The following is an 18,193-nucleotide window of genomic DNA, read 5'->3' as shown; positions in this document are numbered from 1 at the left end:
ACCCCCAGGACTCTCTGTTCATGCACCACCTTTAGGTTATATTTCCTCTGCTCTTTCTTTCTATCAAAATGCATCACTTCACACTTTTCTGCGTTAAACCTCATCTGCCACGTGTTCGCCCATTTCACCAGCCCGTCTATGTCTTCCTGAAGTCTATCACTCTCCTCCTCACTGTTCACTATACTTCCATGTTTTGTGTCATCTGAAAATTTTGAAATTGTGCCCTGTGCCCTGTACATCCACGTCCAAGTCATTACTATATATCATGAAAAGCAGTGGTCCGAGAGCCGACCCCTGGGGAACATCACTGTATACCTTCTTCCAGTCCGAAAAACAACCATTCACCACTACTCTCTGTTTCCTGTCACTTAACCAATTTTGTATCCTGGCTGCCACTGTGCAGCAGTTATCATGGGTGACTTTAATCTACATATAGATTGGGCTAACCAAACTGGTAGCAATACGGTGCAGGAGGATTTCCTGGAGTATATAAGGGAGGGTTTTCTAGACCAATATGTCGAGGAACCAACTCGAGAGCTGGCCATCCTAGACTGGGTGTTGTGTAATGAGAGAGGATTAATTAGCAATCTTGTGGTCCGAGGCCCCTTGGGGAAGAGTGACCATAATATGATAGAATTCTTCATTAAGGTGGAGAGTGACACACACAGTTAATTCAGAGACTAGGGTCCTGAACCTAAAGAAAAGTAACTTCGATGGTATGAGAAGTGAATTGACTAGGATAGACTGCTGAATGATACTTAAAGGGTTGGCGGTGGATAGGCAATGGCAGACATTTAAAGATCACACGGATGAACTTCAACAATTGCACATCCCTGTCTGACGTAATAATAAAACTGGGAAGGTGGCTCAACCATGCATAACAAGGGAAATTAGGGATAGTGTTAAATCCAAGGAAGAGGCATATCAGTTGACCAGAAAAAGCAGCAAACCTGAGGACTGGGAGAAATGTGGAATTCAGCAGAGGAGGACAAATGGTTTAATTAGGAGGGGGAAAATAGAGTATAAGAGTAAGCTTGCAGGGAACATAAAAACTGACTGCAAAAGCTTCTATAGATATGTGAAGAGAAAAAGATTAGTGAAGACAAATGTAGGTACCTTGCAGTCAGAATCCGGTGAATTTATAATGGGGAACAAAGAAATGGCAGACCAATTGAACAAATACTTTGGTTCTGTCTTCATTAAGGAAGACACAAATAACCTTCCGAAAATACTAAGGGACCGAGGGTCTAGCGAGAAGGAGGAACTGAAGGAAATCCTTATTAGTCAGGAAATTGTGTTGGGGAAATTGATGGGATTGAAGGCCGATAAATCCCCCGGGCCTTATAGTCTGCATCCCAGAGTACTTAAGGAAGTGGCCCTAGAAATAGTGGATGCATTGGTGGTCATTTTCCAACAGGCTATAGACTCTGGATCAGTTCCTATGGATTGGAGGGTAGCTAATGTAACACTACTTTTTAAAAAAGGAGGGAGAGAGAAAACATGGAATTATAGACTGGTTAGCCTGACATCGGTAGTGGGGAAAATGTTGGAATCAATTATTAAAGATGTAACAGCAACGCATTTGGAAAGCAGTGACAGAATCGGTCCAAGTCAGCATGGATTTATGAAAGGGAAATAATGCTTGACAAATCTTCTAGAATTTTTTGAGGATGTAACTAATAGAGTGGACAAGGGAGAACCAGTGGATGTGGTGTATTTGGACTTTCAAAAGGCTTTTGACAAGGTCCCATACAAGAGATTAGTGTGCAAAATTAAAGCACATGGTATTGGGGATAATGTATTGACGTGGATAGAGAACTGGTTGGCAGACAGGAAGCAAAGAGTAGAAATAAACGGGTCCTTTTCAGAATGGCAGGCAGTGACTAGTGGGGTACCGCAAGGTTCAGTGCTGGGACTCCAGCTATTTACAATATACATTAATGATTTAGACGAAGGAATTGAATGTAATATCTCCAAGTTTGCAGATGACACTAAGCTGGGTGGCAGTGAGAGCTGTGAGGAGGATGCTAAGAGGCTGCAGGGTGACTTGGACAGGTTAGGTGAGTGGGCAAATGCATGGCAGATGCAGTATAATGTAGATAAATGTGAGGTTATCCACTTTGATGGCAAAAACAGGAAGGCAGAATATTATCTGAATGGTGACAGATTAGGAAAAGGGGAGGTGCAACAAGACCTGAGTGTCATGGTACATCAGTCATTGAAAGTTGGCATGCAGGTACAGCAGGCGGTGAAGAAGGCAAATGGCATGTTGGCCTTCATAGCGAGAGGATTTGAGTATAGGAGCAGGGAGGTCTTACTGCAGTTGTACAAGGCCTTGGTGAGGCCACACCTTGAATATTGTGTACAGTTTTGTTCTCCTAATCTGAGGAAGGACATTCTTGCTATTGAGGGAGTGCAGCAAAGGTTCACCAGACTGATTCCCGGGATGGCAGGACTGATATATGAAGAAAGACTGGATCGACTAGGCTTATATTCACTGGAATTTAGAAGAATGAGAGCGGATGTCATAGAAACATATAAAATTCTGATGGGATTGGACAGGTTAGATGCAGGAAGAATGTTACCGATGTTGGGGAAGTCCAGAACCTGGGGTCACTGTCTAAGGATAAGGGATAAGCCATTTAGGACCGAGATTAGGAGAAATTTCTTCACTCAGAGAATTGTGAACCTGTGGAATTCTCTGCCACAGAAAGTTGTCGAGGAGAGTTCATTAGATATATTGAAAAGGGAGTTAGATGTGGCCCTTATGGCTAAAGGGATCAAGGGGTATTGAGAGAAAGCAGGAATGAGGTACTGAAGTTGTATGATCAGCCATGATCATATTGAATGGTGGTGCAGGCTCGAAGGGCCGAATGGCCTACCCCTGCACCTATTTTCTATGTTTCAATATTTTATTGCATGGGCTTCAATATTGCTGGAAAGCCTATTATATGGCACATCGTCAAACGCCTTTTGGAAATCCATGTACACTACGTCAACCACATTACCTTCATCAACCCTCTCACTTACCTCATCAAAAAACTCGATCAAGTTGGTTAAACACGATTTGCCTTTAACAAATACGTGCTGGGTTTCCTTAATTAATCCACACCTATCCAAGTGACTGTTAAATTTGTCCGAGGCACTGCAGGCGCGAATACACAACCTCGTCTCTCTCATCTGGAGGGAGAAAAGCATGCCGGGGGATGTAGTTATTGTGACCATCTTTAAAAAAGGGGACAAGTCTGACTGCGGCAACTACAGAGGAATCTCCCTATCAGCCACTGAGAAAGTCGTCGCTAGAGTTCTCCTCAACTGTCTTCTTCCCGTGGCTGAAGAGCTCCTCCCGGAGTCACAGTGCGGATTTCATCCATTACGGGGCACGACGGACATGATCTTTGAAGCGCGACAGTTACAGGAAAATGCAAGGAACAGCGCCAGCCCTTATACATGGCCTTCTTCCACCTTACAAAGGCCTTTGACACTGTCAACTGCGAGGGTCTATGGAGCGTCCTCCTCCGTTTCGGACGCCCCCAAAAGTTCGTCACCATCCTCCACCTGCTCCGCGACGACATGCAGGCCATGATCCTTACCAACGGATCCATCACAGACCCAATCCATGTCCGGGCTGGGGTCAAACAAGGCTGAGTCATCGCCCCAACCCTCTTCCCAATCTTTCTCGCCACCATGCTCCACCTCACAGTCAAGCAGCTCCCCACTGGAGTGGAACTAAACTACAGAACTAATGGGAATCTGTTCAACCTGCGCCATCTCCAGGCCAGGTCCAAGATCACCCAACCTCTGTCATCGAGCTATAGTACGCGGACAACGCGTGTGTCTGCGCACATACAGAGGCTGAACTTCAGGACATAGTCGATGTATTTACTGAGGCATACGAAAGCATGGGCCTTCCACTAAACATCCGTAAGGCAAAGGTCCTCCACCAGCCTGTCCTCGCTGCACAGCACTGCCCCCCAGTCATCAAGATCCACGGCGCGGCCCTGGACACCGTGGACCACTTCCCCTATCAACAAGAGCAGGCACCGACGACGAGATCCAACACCACCTCCAATGCACCTGTGCATCCTTCGGCCGCCTGAGGAAAAGAATGTTTGATGACCAGGCCCTCAAAACTGCCACCAAGCTCATGTTCTACAGGGCTGTCGTAATACCTGCCCTCCTGTATGACTCAGGGACATGGACCATGTACAGCAGACACCTCAAGTTGCTGGAGAAATATCACCAACGATGTCTCTGCAAGATCCTACAAATCCCCTAGGAGGACAGGCGCATCAACATCAGCGGCCTCATCCAGGCTAACGGCCCCAGCATTGAAGCACTGACCACACTCGATCAGCTCCGCTGGGCAGGCCACATAGTTCGCATGCCAAACTCCCAAAGCAAGTGCTCTACTTGAAGCTCCTTCACGGCAAACGAGTCAAAGGTGGGCAGTGGAAACGCTACAAGGACACCCTCAAAGCCTCCCTGATAAAGTGTGACATCCCCACTAACACCTGGGAGTCCCTTGCCCAAGACCGCTCTAAGTGAAGGAAGTGCATCCGAGAGGGCGCTGAGCACCTCGAGTTTCAACAGCGAGAGCATGCAGAAATCAAGCACAGGCAGCGGAAAGAGCGTGCGGCAAACCAGTCCCACCCACCTCTTCCCTCAACGACTATTTCTCCCACCTGTGATAAAGCCTGTGGCTCTCGTATTGGACTGTACAACCACTAAAGAACTCATTTCAGGAGTGAAAGCAAGTCTGCCTCGATTCCGAGGGACTGCCTATGATGATGATGATGTACTGTTTCTAAAAGTTTCCCCACTAACAAGGTTAAACTGACTCGCCTCTAGTTGCTGGGTTTATCTTTGCTCCTTTTTTGAACAAATGAATGGCTGATTCACTATCCCCAATTTTGTGCCCACGCCAAAGTTGAATTTTACCCCTAAAGAATGGGGCTATTTTATGTTCAGTATTAAATTATGTTGATGATCTTGCAGAGTAGCAACTTAAAACACATCCCGCTTATTCAGTCACAATCATAAATTAATCTTCACCCAAAGATAATGCACAGTACGTGAGAGCTACCAGTGTAAAGAGAAAAAAAACTTTACTTTTAACTGCACTTAAATGTTGTTTAGATGCTGTTAATTGTCTTTTACTACTTAATGAAAGTGGATTTGTAGTGGAGTCAGAAACAGTCTTTAATTAGTCATCGTGCTTTGTGCTCCTCAGATTTAGTTTTTACTTGGGGTTTCCTTTGGCTGAGGCCTCCCTGGGACTGCTGCTTTCTGTCATATGGAAGGGATCTCATCCTCATGGATTACATTTTGGGTGCTCGATTTCTCACTGTTAAGCCTTGTAACCTGTACCATCCTAACACCATTGACTGATTTACTGTCTGAGCTTGTGAGGTAGATTTTCCCCCGGTTCAGATGTTGGGCGGCCAGCCAGATCACACCCACTGGCCACTCGATAGTTCAGGCAGGAAGCCCAATATATTTTGACGGCCGGGCCTCATTAGCATTTGGTTGGCAGGCTGTGGGCATAAAACTCATCCCGGTGGCTTCAAACTGTTGCAATATCAGGTGACTTGGCCACCTTCTGGTTTGGAGGAAAGTAGGTCTTTGGGGGAGGAGGTTGGAAGAGTCCTATCGTGGGAGGACCTGGAGTGGCACCGGCCCACGTTGATTTTGGCGAGTCAGGAGGAGCATTCATGCTCGTAACGGCCCCATAGAACTAAAGTAAAACTAACCTGAGGATTCCTCTTCTGCTGGACCACCAGCTGATACTGGCCAGAATGTGACGGTTCCAATTGCATATTAAAAGGGTCTATCGTATAGTTAGGTGGACACTCTGGCTACCCACCGGTAAGCCTGGAGGAAGACTGTGGCAACCACAGAAACCTCAGGAACAGGAAAATATTGTAATTCCACAACATTTTCAGGGCATGACCATCCCATTTCCACCAGCAGGAAAGAGAGGGTACAGAGGAGATTTACGAGGATGTTGGCTGGACTGGAGAATTTTAGCTATGAGGAAAGATTGGATAGGCTGGGTTCACCAGACTGATTCCCGGGATGGCAGCACTGACATATGAGGAGAGACTGGATCGACTGGGCCTGTATTCACTGGAGTTTAGAAGGATGAGAGGGGATCTCATAGAAATATATAAAATTCTGACGGGACTGGACAGGTTAGATGCAGGAAGAATGTTCCCGATGTTGGGAAAGTCCAGAACCAGGGGACATAGTCGAAGGATAAGGGATAAGCCATTTAGGACTGAGATGAGGAGAAACTTCTTCACTCAGAGTTGTTAACCTGTGGAATTTGCAGAGTTGTTGATGCCAGTTCATTGGATATATTCAAGGGGGCGTTAGATATGGCCCTTACGGCTAAAGGGATCAAGGGATATGGAGAGAAAGTAGGAAAGGGGTACTGAGGTGAATGATCAGCCATGATCTTATTGAATGGTGGTGCAGGCTCGAAGGGCCGAATGGCCTACTCCTGCACCTATTTTCTATGTTTCTATGTTTGTTTTCTTTGGAACAGAGGAGATTGAGGGGTGATCTTATTGAGGTGTATAAAATTAAGAGGGGCGTAGATAGGAAGGGCCTATTTCCCTTAGCAGAGGGGTAAAGTAATTGGTAGGAGGTTTAGAGGGGATTTGAGGGGAAATATCTTCACCCAGAGGATAGGGGTCTGGAACTCACTGCCTGAAAGTGTGGCAGAGGCAGAAACCCTCACCACATTTAAAAAGTACTTGGATATGCACTTGACTACGGACCAAGAGCTGGAAAGTGGGATTAGGCTGGATAGCTTTTTGTCGGCCGACGTGAACACGGTGGGCCGAAATGGCCTCTTTCAGTGTTGTAAATTTCTATGATTCTATAACCACTTTGTTTTTCAATGTATAGCCCAATTTCACACAGATGTTTTTGACCTTAAAACCATGGACTTGCCAATTTGTGATCATCTGAGAGAAGTACTTCTGAATGGGCATGACTTCCTAAGTTTTTTGCAGATTCAAAATAAAGCAAGATTTGACTTATCTGGAAAACATATTTTAAGCCTGAGATGATTTCATCTAGTTCAAATGTGTCTTTCCCTTTAAGAAAATGTAACCAGCATGCAATGTGATCATGAGAGCTACTATTCTAAGTACTTGAATTCCACAGTATGCTATGGGATTGGCATCCTCTACAGTCAACTTCCAGAACAATCTAGGACACTCTTCATTCTGAATGTCCAACTTTAAAGTGGTTTAGGAAACTATCCATCGTGAGCATATGACTTTCATAGCAAACAAGCAGGCTATTCATCCTGAGTACCCAATTTCCAGAATGATATGGGGGATTAATATATCCTGGAAACACTCAAGTTGGTGAGGTAGTTAAAGACTGCTTTTATTTCAAACTGTCTGGATCATTCTCATTAGATATAACTTATCAATATAAGAGGAGACAATAAAGTGTAAGTGCTGCAGTATGCTTGCTCCCATCAAGGGGCCCTCTGGTGTTCAGTTACACAATATGCAAGTACAATACTTAACTGGGAATATCCATCCTGCACATTTGAGTATCATAGCTATATTAGGGAATATTCATTCCTCAGCACGCGTTTCTCTTGCTGTGTAAAGATCTATTGATCCTTACTTTCTGATCTCTATGGTAGTTTAGTGAGGTTAAGAGGGTAACTGAGAAAAGGTTTCCTTTTGTCATTGAACTACAGGATGGAATGGCATTTTCTTAAATAAACATTTGGCTCTGTGTACTATACTTTTTCATTCAGGTTTAGCTGAACAATGTGTACGATCTCTATGGAATCACTATTAGACCACCATCATTGATATTTATGTATTGATTTTCTTGATAATTATTTGCATTAATGCCAAAATGATGTCGGTTTTTCTCCCATTTTTCTTGATTTTAATTGTGTATTTCTTTTATGTTTTCCCCTCGCCCCTTGCAGGATTTTCTATCAAGAGGATGATGATAGCAAACAGCTTACTCCATCAGTGGATTGCTGTGAGGAAAGTGATAGAAATAGGCAGTTTCCTTCAAAGGGGCTGCTTTCAGCAACATCATTAGGTAACTTAAAAAATTAATAAGTTAGAGTTAACATAACTGTGTTGATAATTAACCAGACTTTTTGGGTGAACCAGTCACTGATTACTGTACAGGCTCTCTCCCAAACTTGCTCTACTGTTCATGGCTAGACAGTAGTTTCCATAAGCAGACTGAATCTCTTATGAACCTAAACTTACGTTCTTGTTCATCCCACGTACGTTAGCATGCCAAGGTTAACAGTTAACCTGTTATCAAAGTATATCGCTCACTGGAGAATATGTGGAATGCCAACTAATTCTCCCTTCACTTGTGTAGATGGAAAATAATGCTCGTCAGGATTCTAGGAATGAAAGTAAAGACAGCTCTAGCTAATGTTCTGCTCCTGTGGGCAATTAATAGGCTTGCAGATTTGGTCCAGTATTTACTAAGTGTGCTACTGATCTTTAGTAGCAGAGTATCTATTGCACTACCCTATATCTGTATACTATATATATATACACAATATATATATATATATATGGCAGGCTGTCCAATTCAAATAGTTGAAAGAGTCAAGGTTGGTGGGATAATAGTCTGATCCCAAATATCCTTGGCGTACTGTGTAATTATCGTACCGTGTTATATTTACTAGAGGTTCTAGTGACATTCAGCAGTAAAATAATACTGGACTATTCCTTGTAAATGTTTATTAACAAGCTATATAGGTTAGACAAATTGTATCTTTTATATACTGTCATATGAACATATGACAAGATTTAGCACTGTAGGAAATCAACTGCTGCAAAAGAATTGTTTCACGACTTAAGAATTTTGTTTTCAATAAATTGCAGTTGAATATTATAATTTGCTTCCCAGTCTGTGCTGGTGAGCAGGACTCACTATATGGTATTTTAGAAATGTTTACTAAATGGAAATGCATACTATGTATTTTAGTAAAAGACTATCCATAAAACCAGGAACAGGGAATTTATACGTTAGTTGTTACTGTATTTAAGTTTGATCTAGTATTGGAAACTTCCTCTCCTTCATATGTTTAATTAAGATGTGTTATTGCCTCAAGTAGATTTAGTTCCTGAAAGAGTAGATTTTGAAAACTTAATTTCCATGTGCCATCTTGTAATGACAGATTGACACTGCAGAACATGCTTTGTGCTACAGAGTGGAGTTCCCATTTGAGGATTACAATTTTTGTATAATCTTTAGAACTAAGAAAATAATTTTGTAGAGATATGCATAATTAGCAACACATTGAACTTGTTGCATCACAAACTGCATCATCGTAGACTAACTTGGGAAATTGCTTCTTTAACAAAATATTTAAAGCAAATAAAGAGCTTCTGCTAAGTTAGTTGATGTAATTAGCTAAGGCAATGGTGCCCTATATTGGAAGGTGTATACCTTTGGATGTTGGCTGAGTATAGGACCAAGTTTGGCTAATGCAATCCCCTCCCCCCAACATGCTAGGCTCACTCATGAAGAATCGTCACTTGCATGAGGGACAAGAAGGCTTCTATCACCTGTGAAACCATAAGCCATTCTTTTCAGCTGAAGCGAGAAAGGGATGAAAAACTGGACAAGAAATAATGAAGTGTTGAACCAGAAGTGAAGAAATGTCAAATGACTATTGGTTCTGGTTTTATTAAAAAGTGGCAATCAATATATGTCCTCATTAGGCTCAGTAATATTTCAGTGACCAGTAACTGCATATTCTTGCTTTTTGAAGGGAGAAGATCATCATTTCACCTGGAGTGCCTAAAGAGACAGAAGAATGAGGGCTTGGATGTTCCTTGCACAACCCCACTCTCTCAGAGGACAGCACTACCACTACATTTAGTTCAACACCAGGTAACAGAAAGTTATGAATGTTCACCACTACTTCTTTGCCAACCTTGTACTCTAGCTTTAAACAAAATGGTACCCAGATAAGATTGTTTTGTCTTTCAATGTTCTGTATTCTTGTGTGGAAGGAATTGGTTTTATTTAGCACATACTGCTGATTTACTGGTGCTTCCAAATTACTTTGTTTTCTTGTTGCCATGTATAAGAGCAAATAATTTTGCATTGGTAGTGTAATTACAAGTGCCGCTTGTCCAATCCAGAGACAAGCCTTTTATCTAGTAGAGTGGCTGTGTTTTTGTGTCTCTTATTTATCAATATCCATTAGATGTTGATCTTGATAGAGATTCAAATGGTAAAACTCAGCAAATCTTTTTTTAATGGAATTCTAGTTAACAGTACATTACATCTTCTTTAAATTGGTACATCACCTGGGCGGTGGGCAATGGGTGTCCTATAACATTAGTGGGAGGCCCAATTGATTTTTGTGATCAGGCCTTGTTTAATACAGGAGGTGAGTTACCAGCATTAACCACAGCAGCTTTCCATTTGGGAGAGTGGGAAATCCAGCAGGGCAGAGACTGAAGTGGGCCTGCGGCAGCACCTTAATGAGGAGGGTTGAAAAGATTGGGGAGGGTCAATGGAACAACAGACTAAAGTAGCAAGGAAACAATGAGCAAGCAGCATGGAGTTCAACGCAAGGAGAACTTTAACCCTTAAAAGTTCCAAAAATAATGAAGATGTCATTACCAGATTTGCTTCCATCTTTAATAGACTGATTCACTGATCCCTTTATGTAGAGCTACAAATGGTCACCTTCCGGCCTCTACTGCCCTGTGGCTTATGGCGGATGGAGGAAGCAGTGGTGGCAGTCAATTAACACACAAATTGCATTTTGGGTCTGAACGTTTCCCAGGACCTTCATTTTAATATATTAATTAGACCCACGCTAGTTTTGGGCAGGAACACATGCCACCTAAATCGAGGCCCATTCAAAAATTGCAAGTCAGGCCACCAAAATTAAGTTGCAGTTTTTTTTTAGTTTTCAACCTACTATCATGCCGTTCACATCAAAAAAACAGGGTATATGGAAATAAAAAATGGTCCTCTTGTATTACCACTTGAAATCCCAACCATATCTACATTTGATGAATGTTGCATGAGGATGTATATAATTAATTCAAGGGAACCAACATGCACATTTAGGCAGAGAAGTTTCCAGACACTGAAAGCTGTCAGCCTCAGTTTTGATTGGTTTTGTCAGGTAGATGATAAGATGAACAGACTTACAATAGTAAAAAAAAAATGATGTTTCTTATTTAACTCACCCTAACATATGCTTTGTGTCAACCAATGATGATGCAGCAACTGGTCATTAAAATGTATGCAACCTAAACTCTTGTTGCTATGCTTTATCATCTGTAATCAATTTAACCTCCATCACTGCACTTGCCATCATTATATATCTAAAATTTTAGATGAAGAACAGGGGGAAAATGAAAGGAAAAGCCTCAATTCAGAGATTTGTATTCAAACCTAATAATGGCACTCAAGAATTAATGAGACACAGCAGCATTGTGGCAACAAGATTCAGGGAAGACACTAAAGCAAATGTACTTCTTCCTATATTGTTACATGATAAAGATCATCCTGCACTAATGAAAGCTAAGAGTGTAACTGTAATGTATTTGCTTCATGGGTTCTTTGCTTAAGAATTTCTAGCAACACATTGCTATTAAGAAATAGTTGGTTTATTAGCAAAGGTTTAACAATCATATTACACATTACCAGTTCATCCACCTGGCTCACAACCACCTGCCTCAACGTGGGTCCCCTGAACCCAACTGGCTGGGTCTTGTGAACATCACGTGACTGGCTAAGCCACTCACAACTCAACAGCTCTAGTAACCACTGTTTCTGGACAAAATTACCCTCTTAATACATTGTCTCCCATGAAGTGTCTAATGTAAAAAAGATATGCAGTCATTCTTCAAGTCTGCAGTGCAAATAATTGATGTTGTAGTGTCATTAGTGTCCAATACAATATTCTGTGGCTGTAAAAGTAAAGGATATTTGATATGAATAGCACTTTGGAAAGTTAATTGTTTGGTATAATAGTAGAAACATAGAAAATAGGTGCAGAAGTAGGCCATTCGGCCCTTCGAGCCTGCACCACCATTCAATATAATCATGGCTGATTGTGCATTTCAATAACTTTCTTTTTTAACGATTCACTGATCCTGTTGTATCTGTATTTGTCTCATTGAGTATTTCTTTTCATCATACAGGCATTGGCTGTTGCAGGTCTAAACCCATTGCTGAGGAGAAGCCATTCTCCAACACAGTTTTCCAGACTATGTTCCACACCTCCAGCAACTCCATGTAGTAGGAGGAGGTTGCAACAGCGTATTCCAACCCTATTTTTGGATGGCATTGAATCCTATGAGAAACTAAACAGCAGCCTTCCATCAGTAAACTGTAGTTCCTGGTACTCTGACAACTCAAATGGAAATATCAAAAAGGCCAGGCCAGTCTCTCTGACCGTACCCTATCCCTTCAGGGAAAAGGGAACTGAATGTCATGGCAGCGCTGGTAGTTTAGTAGAGGCGGTAAGTTTACAATTAGTATTGAATATTTCTCTTTGTTACTCTGTTAATAATAGACGTGCTAGAGAAGCTCCCATTCACCTTAGCAAGAGATTATTTCTCTTGTAAATAAGTGTGATTATTTTGTGTGAGGGTGACTTTATTTGTACATGATGTCTATGCTGGGAATGGTATATTTCCTCTTACACCTGTTGACAGTGTCAAATACTCACAGATCATCTTTAGCATGGGTTAAATGCATGGCAAAACATCCTCAACATTGGGACAAGCCATTCATGCAAAGCAAGATTGTCCTATTAGTGCTGAATGTGTAAGCAATCTGTCAGTTCATACGACTTAGGGATCCTGGACCAGTGTGCTGAGACGTTAGAGTTTGGTGGAAACTTGAGTTCCAACCAAACTTTAGAGGTAAATTCCTTTGCCAACTTTATCACAGTTCCAGACTTTAAAAAGCTACAACACTGAGTGAGTTTTTCTCACAACCCAAACATGCCCAACATTTGTGAGGTATTCAATGACAGATGTTTCCTACTCAAATATTTTTAATGAATGTTCCAGGATAGTTTAACATAATATAATTATCAAGGACTTACTTACTGTTAAGATATTTATTGTTAAAATCCATTCTTAAAATCAAGTGATTTTTATGTTAAAAAAAATCCATTCCAATTTTATACTACACTTTGCTGAATTAGCCACTGAACAAACCCCCAACTAATTTGAACAAGGAATACTTGAATAAATCCGGAGCACGTCGATTCTGAATATGATGTTGGTGCTCAAGACTCCCACTAGGCACTAGAAAATCCTTCAAGGATTTATTGAAAGTAAAAGTAGGTATTTATTTGATTTCAACCTTTTAAATGCAGAATAGTGAACTAGATAGCCAAAATAGTAGAGTTTAAGTCAGAGGAAGTTGTGATCAAACCACAGGATTCTGGTCAGAGTGTGCTTTGAATAATGTCTCCAGTTCTGGGCATCAAGACCCAACCACAGGAAGCAGTGCAGAGAAGCGCCACAAAACTGATCCTTAATGTTAAAGGTTTAAGTTATGAGGAAAGATTGGGGAGAGTTGGGTTTTTTAATCTGGAAAGGTGATCATAGAGATGTATAAAACAGTTAAGGGAATGGAAAAGGTAAATCTGGCATATTACTTTAAATTAAATTGCAAGATTAAGACAAAGAGTGATCAATGTATGATGCAGACCTCCCGAAAAAGTGCTAGGAATAAAAATTCTGGAATCATTTAAGAAACAATTGGATGCTGCACTGGGGGGAGGGGAATATTAGGGTCCTTCTAGATGGATAAATTAGGATGGAATGAATGGCCTTCCTCATCTGTTATTTTGTGAGCTTGTGAATTGAGGATAGTATTATATGTAATGCTGTTATCAGGGCAGTCTTGCAGTCTTACATGACATCAGCATGACAAAAGCAGTATTTACTGCATCTGCAAGATGTCCAAGAATATGACTGTCTCATAGTGGGTGTGAGGATAAGCTGGAGGGTGGAGTAAAATAGACAAAATGATTAACAGTACAGAACTAATAATGGGGGGAAAATTGCAGTTGGAGGCTTCCATCAGACAAACGCCTCCGACCCGAAAATCTTTTATGAAAATACCCGGTGGTCACAGAGGCGCCTCCGATTCCGGTCTGAGGCCTTCATTCGATGCGCAGCGTACGGGGAGATGACTTCCCCTTACGTACGGAAATGCTAGCGTCACGTGGGCCTGGACCACCAATTACTAGGTAGTATTCTCATTGATAATGGGAACTCCGTTTTTACTATCAATGAGAATAACCCCCTAAAACAAGAAATAAAACATAATAAATTAAGAAAACACCTCACATATTTAAAATTAATTGAAATTAAATGTAATTAAATGTTTTAGAAAAAATATATATATTGGAGGGGAAAAGTGTGTTTTAATAGGGTTAAAAAATAAACTTACCTTAATGGATAGCGTTTTTAACATAAAAATGAATGATTAAATTTAATTTTTATGATTTAAAAACTCTTACACTGGTAAAAGTAAGCTACTCACCTGCTTTTACCAGTCGTAAAAGTTTGAAGGACATTCGCTGGGCAAAAGATGGGCAAATAGCCCGATCGCTCCCGCGCGAATGTCCTTCCTGCGGCGATGTGGAGGATGTCAACAGAAATCGGAAGCGGCGGTTTTTGGCACATGTGCATCTCGTCCCAAAAACGGCTTTTCTGAGGCCTCTCCAGGTCTGTGCGCACTTCATACGGACCCGGCGAGGCCTGAATTTTCAGCCCAATTTGTCCATTTGTCAAGAAAGATCTTAAGTGCAACTGTATCTGCTAATTTAATTTAAACTGTGTTACTGAGCTAAACCCGAGCTTTAGCATGCTCACCAGATCAGAAATAGATTGTGCACACCATTCCCAGACAGTAGGTGCAGACAGAACCACATTTTTGTGAGCCTTTGAATGGTGTTGTGGAGGTGTAAGAAAGTGCAGATGGATTTGCCTTCTGTTTTTTTCCCTCCCTTATATTCCTCAGGAAACACTTTACATCCTACTTGACACCTGCCCAAGATTTCCACAGTAGTTTTAAGAAACATTACATAGCAAATAGTGGGGGAAAGCCATTCAATCATTCTGTCGCGTAGTACCTCAAGGCATTGTGTGCGACATGCCTATTCCTTAGAGAATCCATGCCATAGGTAACACATTTCAAAGCATGAGAAGAAATTATTCATGCTTATTATGGCCAAATATGATTTTATTTTGTGGTAATGTGTATTTTATATATCTGCCTAAAAGGTTCTGATCTCAGAGGGGCTTGGTCGCTACGCACAAGACCCAAAATTTGTTGAGGCAACAGCCCATGAAATTGCTGATGCCTGTGATATGACGTTCGAGGAGATGGAAAATGCTGCAGACAATCTGCTCAATGGCAACACTAAGGCTAGCCCAAATGGCAATCTGTTACCCTTTGTAAACTGCAGGGACTACCAGCAACAGGATATTGTGCAAGACTGCACAGAAGAGGAACAGGACTGTGGAAAAAGTGAGGAGGAATTTGCAGATGAGATGATTTATGTAAGCACCCTGTAGTGACAGAAGATGGTTTTTATTATTTGCTTAAATCAGTTTGTTTCAGAAGTGCCTCACTGTTCTTGTGACCTGAAGTAACCAGAACAGTTGCTTTCTTCATTTGCTGTCGTGAATCGGGAGTTGAGCAATTGTAGCTCTGAGTGCTTTTTAAAAAAAAAATTAAAATGATAAAAATCAAGACTTCAGGTAGTAAAGTGGCATGACCTTTGAACCTGCAGCAGAGACACTATCCAACATCTCAAATATGCTAAAACATTGTCAGGGTCACGAGAGTATAGGAGGGACCCTGGAGATGCTGGGTGTCCAACAGAGGTTGTCTGCTTATCTAAATGGTTGGCCAAACGACAATTAAATCAGCCTTGGTTTTTAACAGAAATGCTGATGAGGACACGCACAAACACATGTATACACACAAAATATATCTTGTGAAGGATTTGTCCCTCCTATTACAGAATACCTCAGAAAGTAAAATTCCTTGAATCTTATGCTCTGATAAGAAAGAGAATTTAAGAGTTGGATGCTCTGTAGGAAAGAAAAGAGGAAATATATACAATTAGCAGATGCCTTTAGTCATTCCTGCTTCAGCTTTTTTTTTTACAATGGAGGTGGTGTCAGTAAGATGGTCTTTTTAAAAGAGTGCTTATATCCCACTTTATAGTCAAACCATGAGCTGTTACTGTTCATCCCACTTATTTCCACTAGGATTGCATTCTGAAAGCTGGGCCATTTCTTATTTTGATGTGGCTTGTTTTGTGTTTTAGCAATTTTTGACCAGCCACTTTCTGTTTTTATTTTCTTTCATGATTGTCTGATCCTTGTTTCCTCTTGTACAGGGTCATTTAATTAAGCGGAATCACTCTGTTTTCTTGTAGCATGCATCCCATAATGAAAATATTTATGTTTTAGGGAGTAATACTTCATTTTAAATTGGTAGCTTAACCGATTTCAGTATCAAGATTCCAAGTATAACACATACCATTTATCCATGGTCTGCTCAGATCCCACATGTCATTTTAAAACTATTTTACATTTATTTAAATGATTATATAGTGGATCTGTGGCAGATTTGGATCTGCAATGAGTTAGTGGAATTTTTATTAAATAAAAAAGTAGTTAACTGGTCTAGCACCGAAAACCCACCCTCTTGTGTTCCACAAGATATGCAAAAACAATGCAATAAAGCGTGACTGTAATCAAGGCTATAAACATATTAACTTTAAAACATAGATTATATATATGTATATATATATATAATTTTGTGTGTGTGTGTGTATGTGTGTGTGTGTATATATATATATATATATATATGCGCATCACACTGAATCGATATAGATATAAATTAATATTTCGATATGTATGTGTGAAATTTATATCTATATCGATTCAGTGTGATGGTTTCTTGTACTTGCTTTTGTTTAAGAATCTGTAATACTTGAATTCAGGTCAATTTTAGTATTTGAAAAAAGACAAAAAAAAATTGTGCCAAGCAGTTCCCTTCCAATGGATTTGTTGAATACACTGGTGTATATTTGATGCATGGAAATCATTAAAGTATCCAAGTGTGCCAAGCTATATATGCATTTTAACTTTTAAATGCTTTCTAAGTCTGAATCAAGTAAAAAATTATTAATCAAAATTAAAAATGTACATATTATAGTCAGCATCTTCACATATTTAACACATACTGATTTTGCATATCTTGTGTTCACTGTTGTTGTAGTGATTATTGCTTTTTGTTTTCACCCTGCCTCGCAATCTCGGAGTGAGAGTTTCTGGGAGGAGGTGCATTGATTATTTAAATATACAATTTATTTTTATTCTTCCCGACCCTTTCAAGTTGCAGTATCCTGTTCTTGTGCCTATATTAAAAGTGGAATCTCAGCTTTTTCTTTAAATTGTAAAATGCAAAAGCTTGCAAGGTTCTCTGCCGTGAAGCTGTGTTTTCTGGAGAAATCGAGCTTGTAGAGTGCAACAAAAACAAAAAAAATTACTGCCACCGGCTGGGTACTTGCAATACATTCTGGGTAAATTAATGCCACTTTAGTTAGCTTGTTTTATCTAGCTATGTCTTTACTTCTCCCATCAAGGATCATTCACTAATAAAGGAGAGATATTTATTATTTTTCATTTTCCTAAATTATGAGAAATTTTATATGAAACATCTGTCGACCAATAGCCAGCCACAGTGGTGTCATGCCACCCAAAATGCAATGCAGGGAAATTAAGCAATAGCATCCCTTGGTGGTGAAAATAAAAACTGCAATGTTCTGAATTGGTGTTCCCTACAGCACAAAAGCAGAGAGCTTTGACTCATAAAATTATTGGCAGTGAACTTAGCCTTGAAGATTGTTTATATACAGTCATTTTTAAACTGCATAGCAATTTGAATTTCTAAATATTATCCAGGTCATTTTTACTTTATATATTAGTTAAAATACATAAGTATGAAACAAGAGGTAGGGAGGTGCTGACACCATAAATTTGGAATGTACATTCATTCTGCTGATAGAGGCAACATTAGGTATGCTAATTAGACCTAAGTTGCATGTTTTAATTATTAATTTAAAGTAGTTTTTTTCTATAACTCATAATCTGAGCTT

The 18,193-nt window shown here is 40.5% G+C and overlaps 1 protein-coding gene across 1 annotated transcript in view; it reads left to right on the top strand.

Moving 5' to 3' along the window:
- cacna1c (calcium channel, voltage-dependent, L type, alpha 1C subunit) overlaps positions 1-15,997 on the top strand; it is a 1,034,505-nt gene extending 1,018,508 nt beyond the window's left edge. The window contains exons 42-45 of the mRNA XM_070900503.1: positions 7,970-8,088; positions 9,791-9,912; positions 12,192-12,512; positions 15,300-15,997. Coding sequence (XP_070756604.1) covers positions 7,970-8,088; positions 9,791-9,912; positions 12,192-12,512; positions 15,300-15,593 — 856 coding nt within the window. The 3' untranslated portion in view covers positions 15,594-15,997. The remainder of the gene's footprint in view (positions 1-7,969; positions 8,089-9,790; positions 9,913-12,191; positions 12,513-15,299) is intronic.
- Positions 15,998-18,193: the final 2,196 nt, after the last annotated feature.

The sequence above is a fragment of the Pristiophorus japonicus genome, chromosome 15 (genome assembly GCF_044704955.1).
Source record: "Pristiophorus japonicus isolate sPriJap1 chromosome 15, sPriJap1.hap1, whole genome shotgun sequence".
NCBI classification, from domain to species: domain Eukaryota; kingdom Metazoa; phylum Chordata; class Chondrichthyes; family Pristiophoridae; genus Pristiophorus; species Pristiophorus japonicus.
The sequence above is the reverse complement of the archived record's forward strand: the minus strand, read 5'-3'. Positions and strand labels throughout refer to the sequence as shown.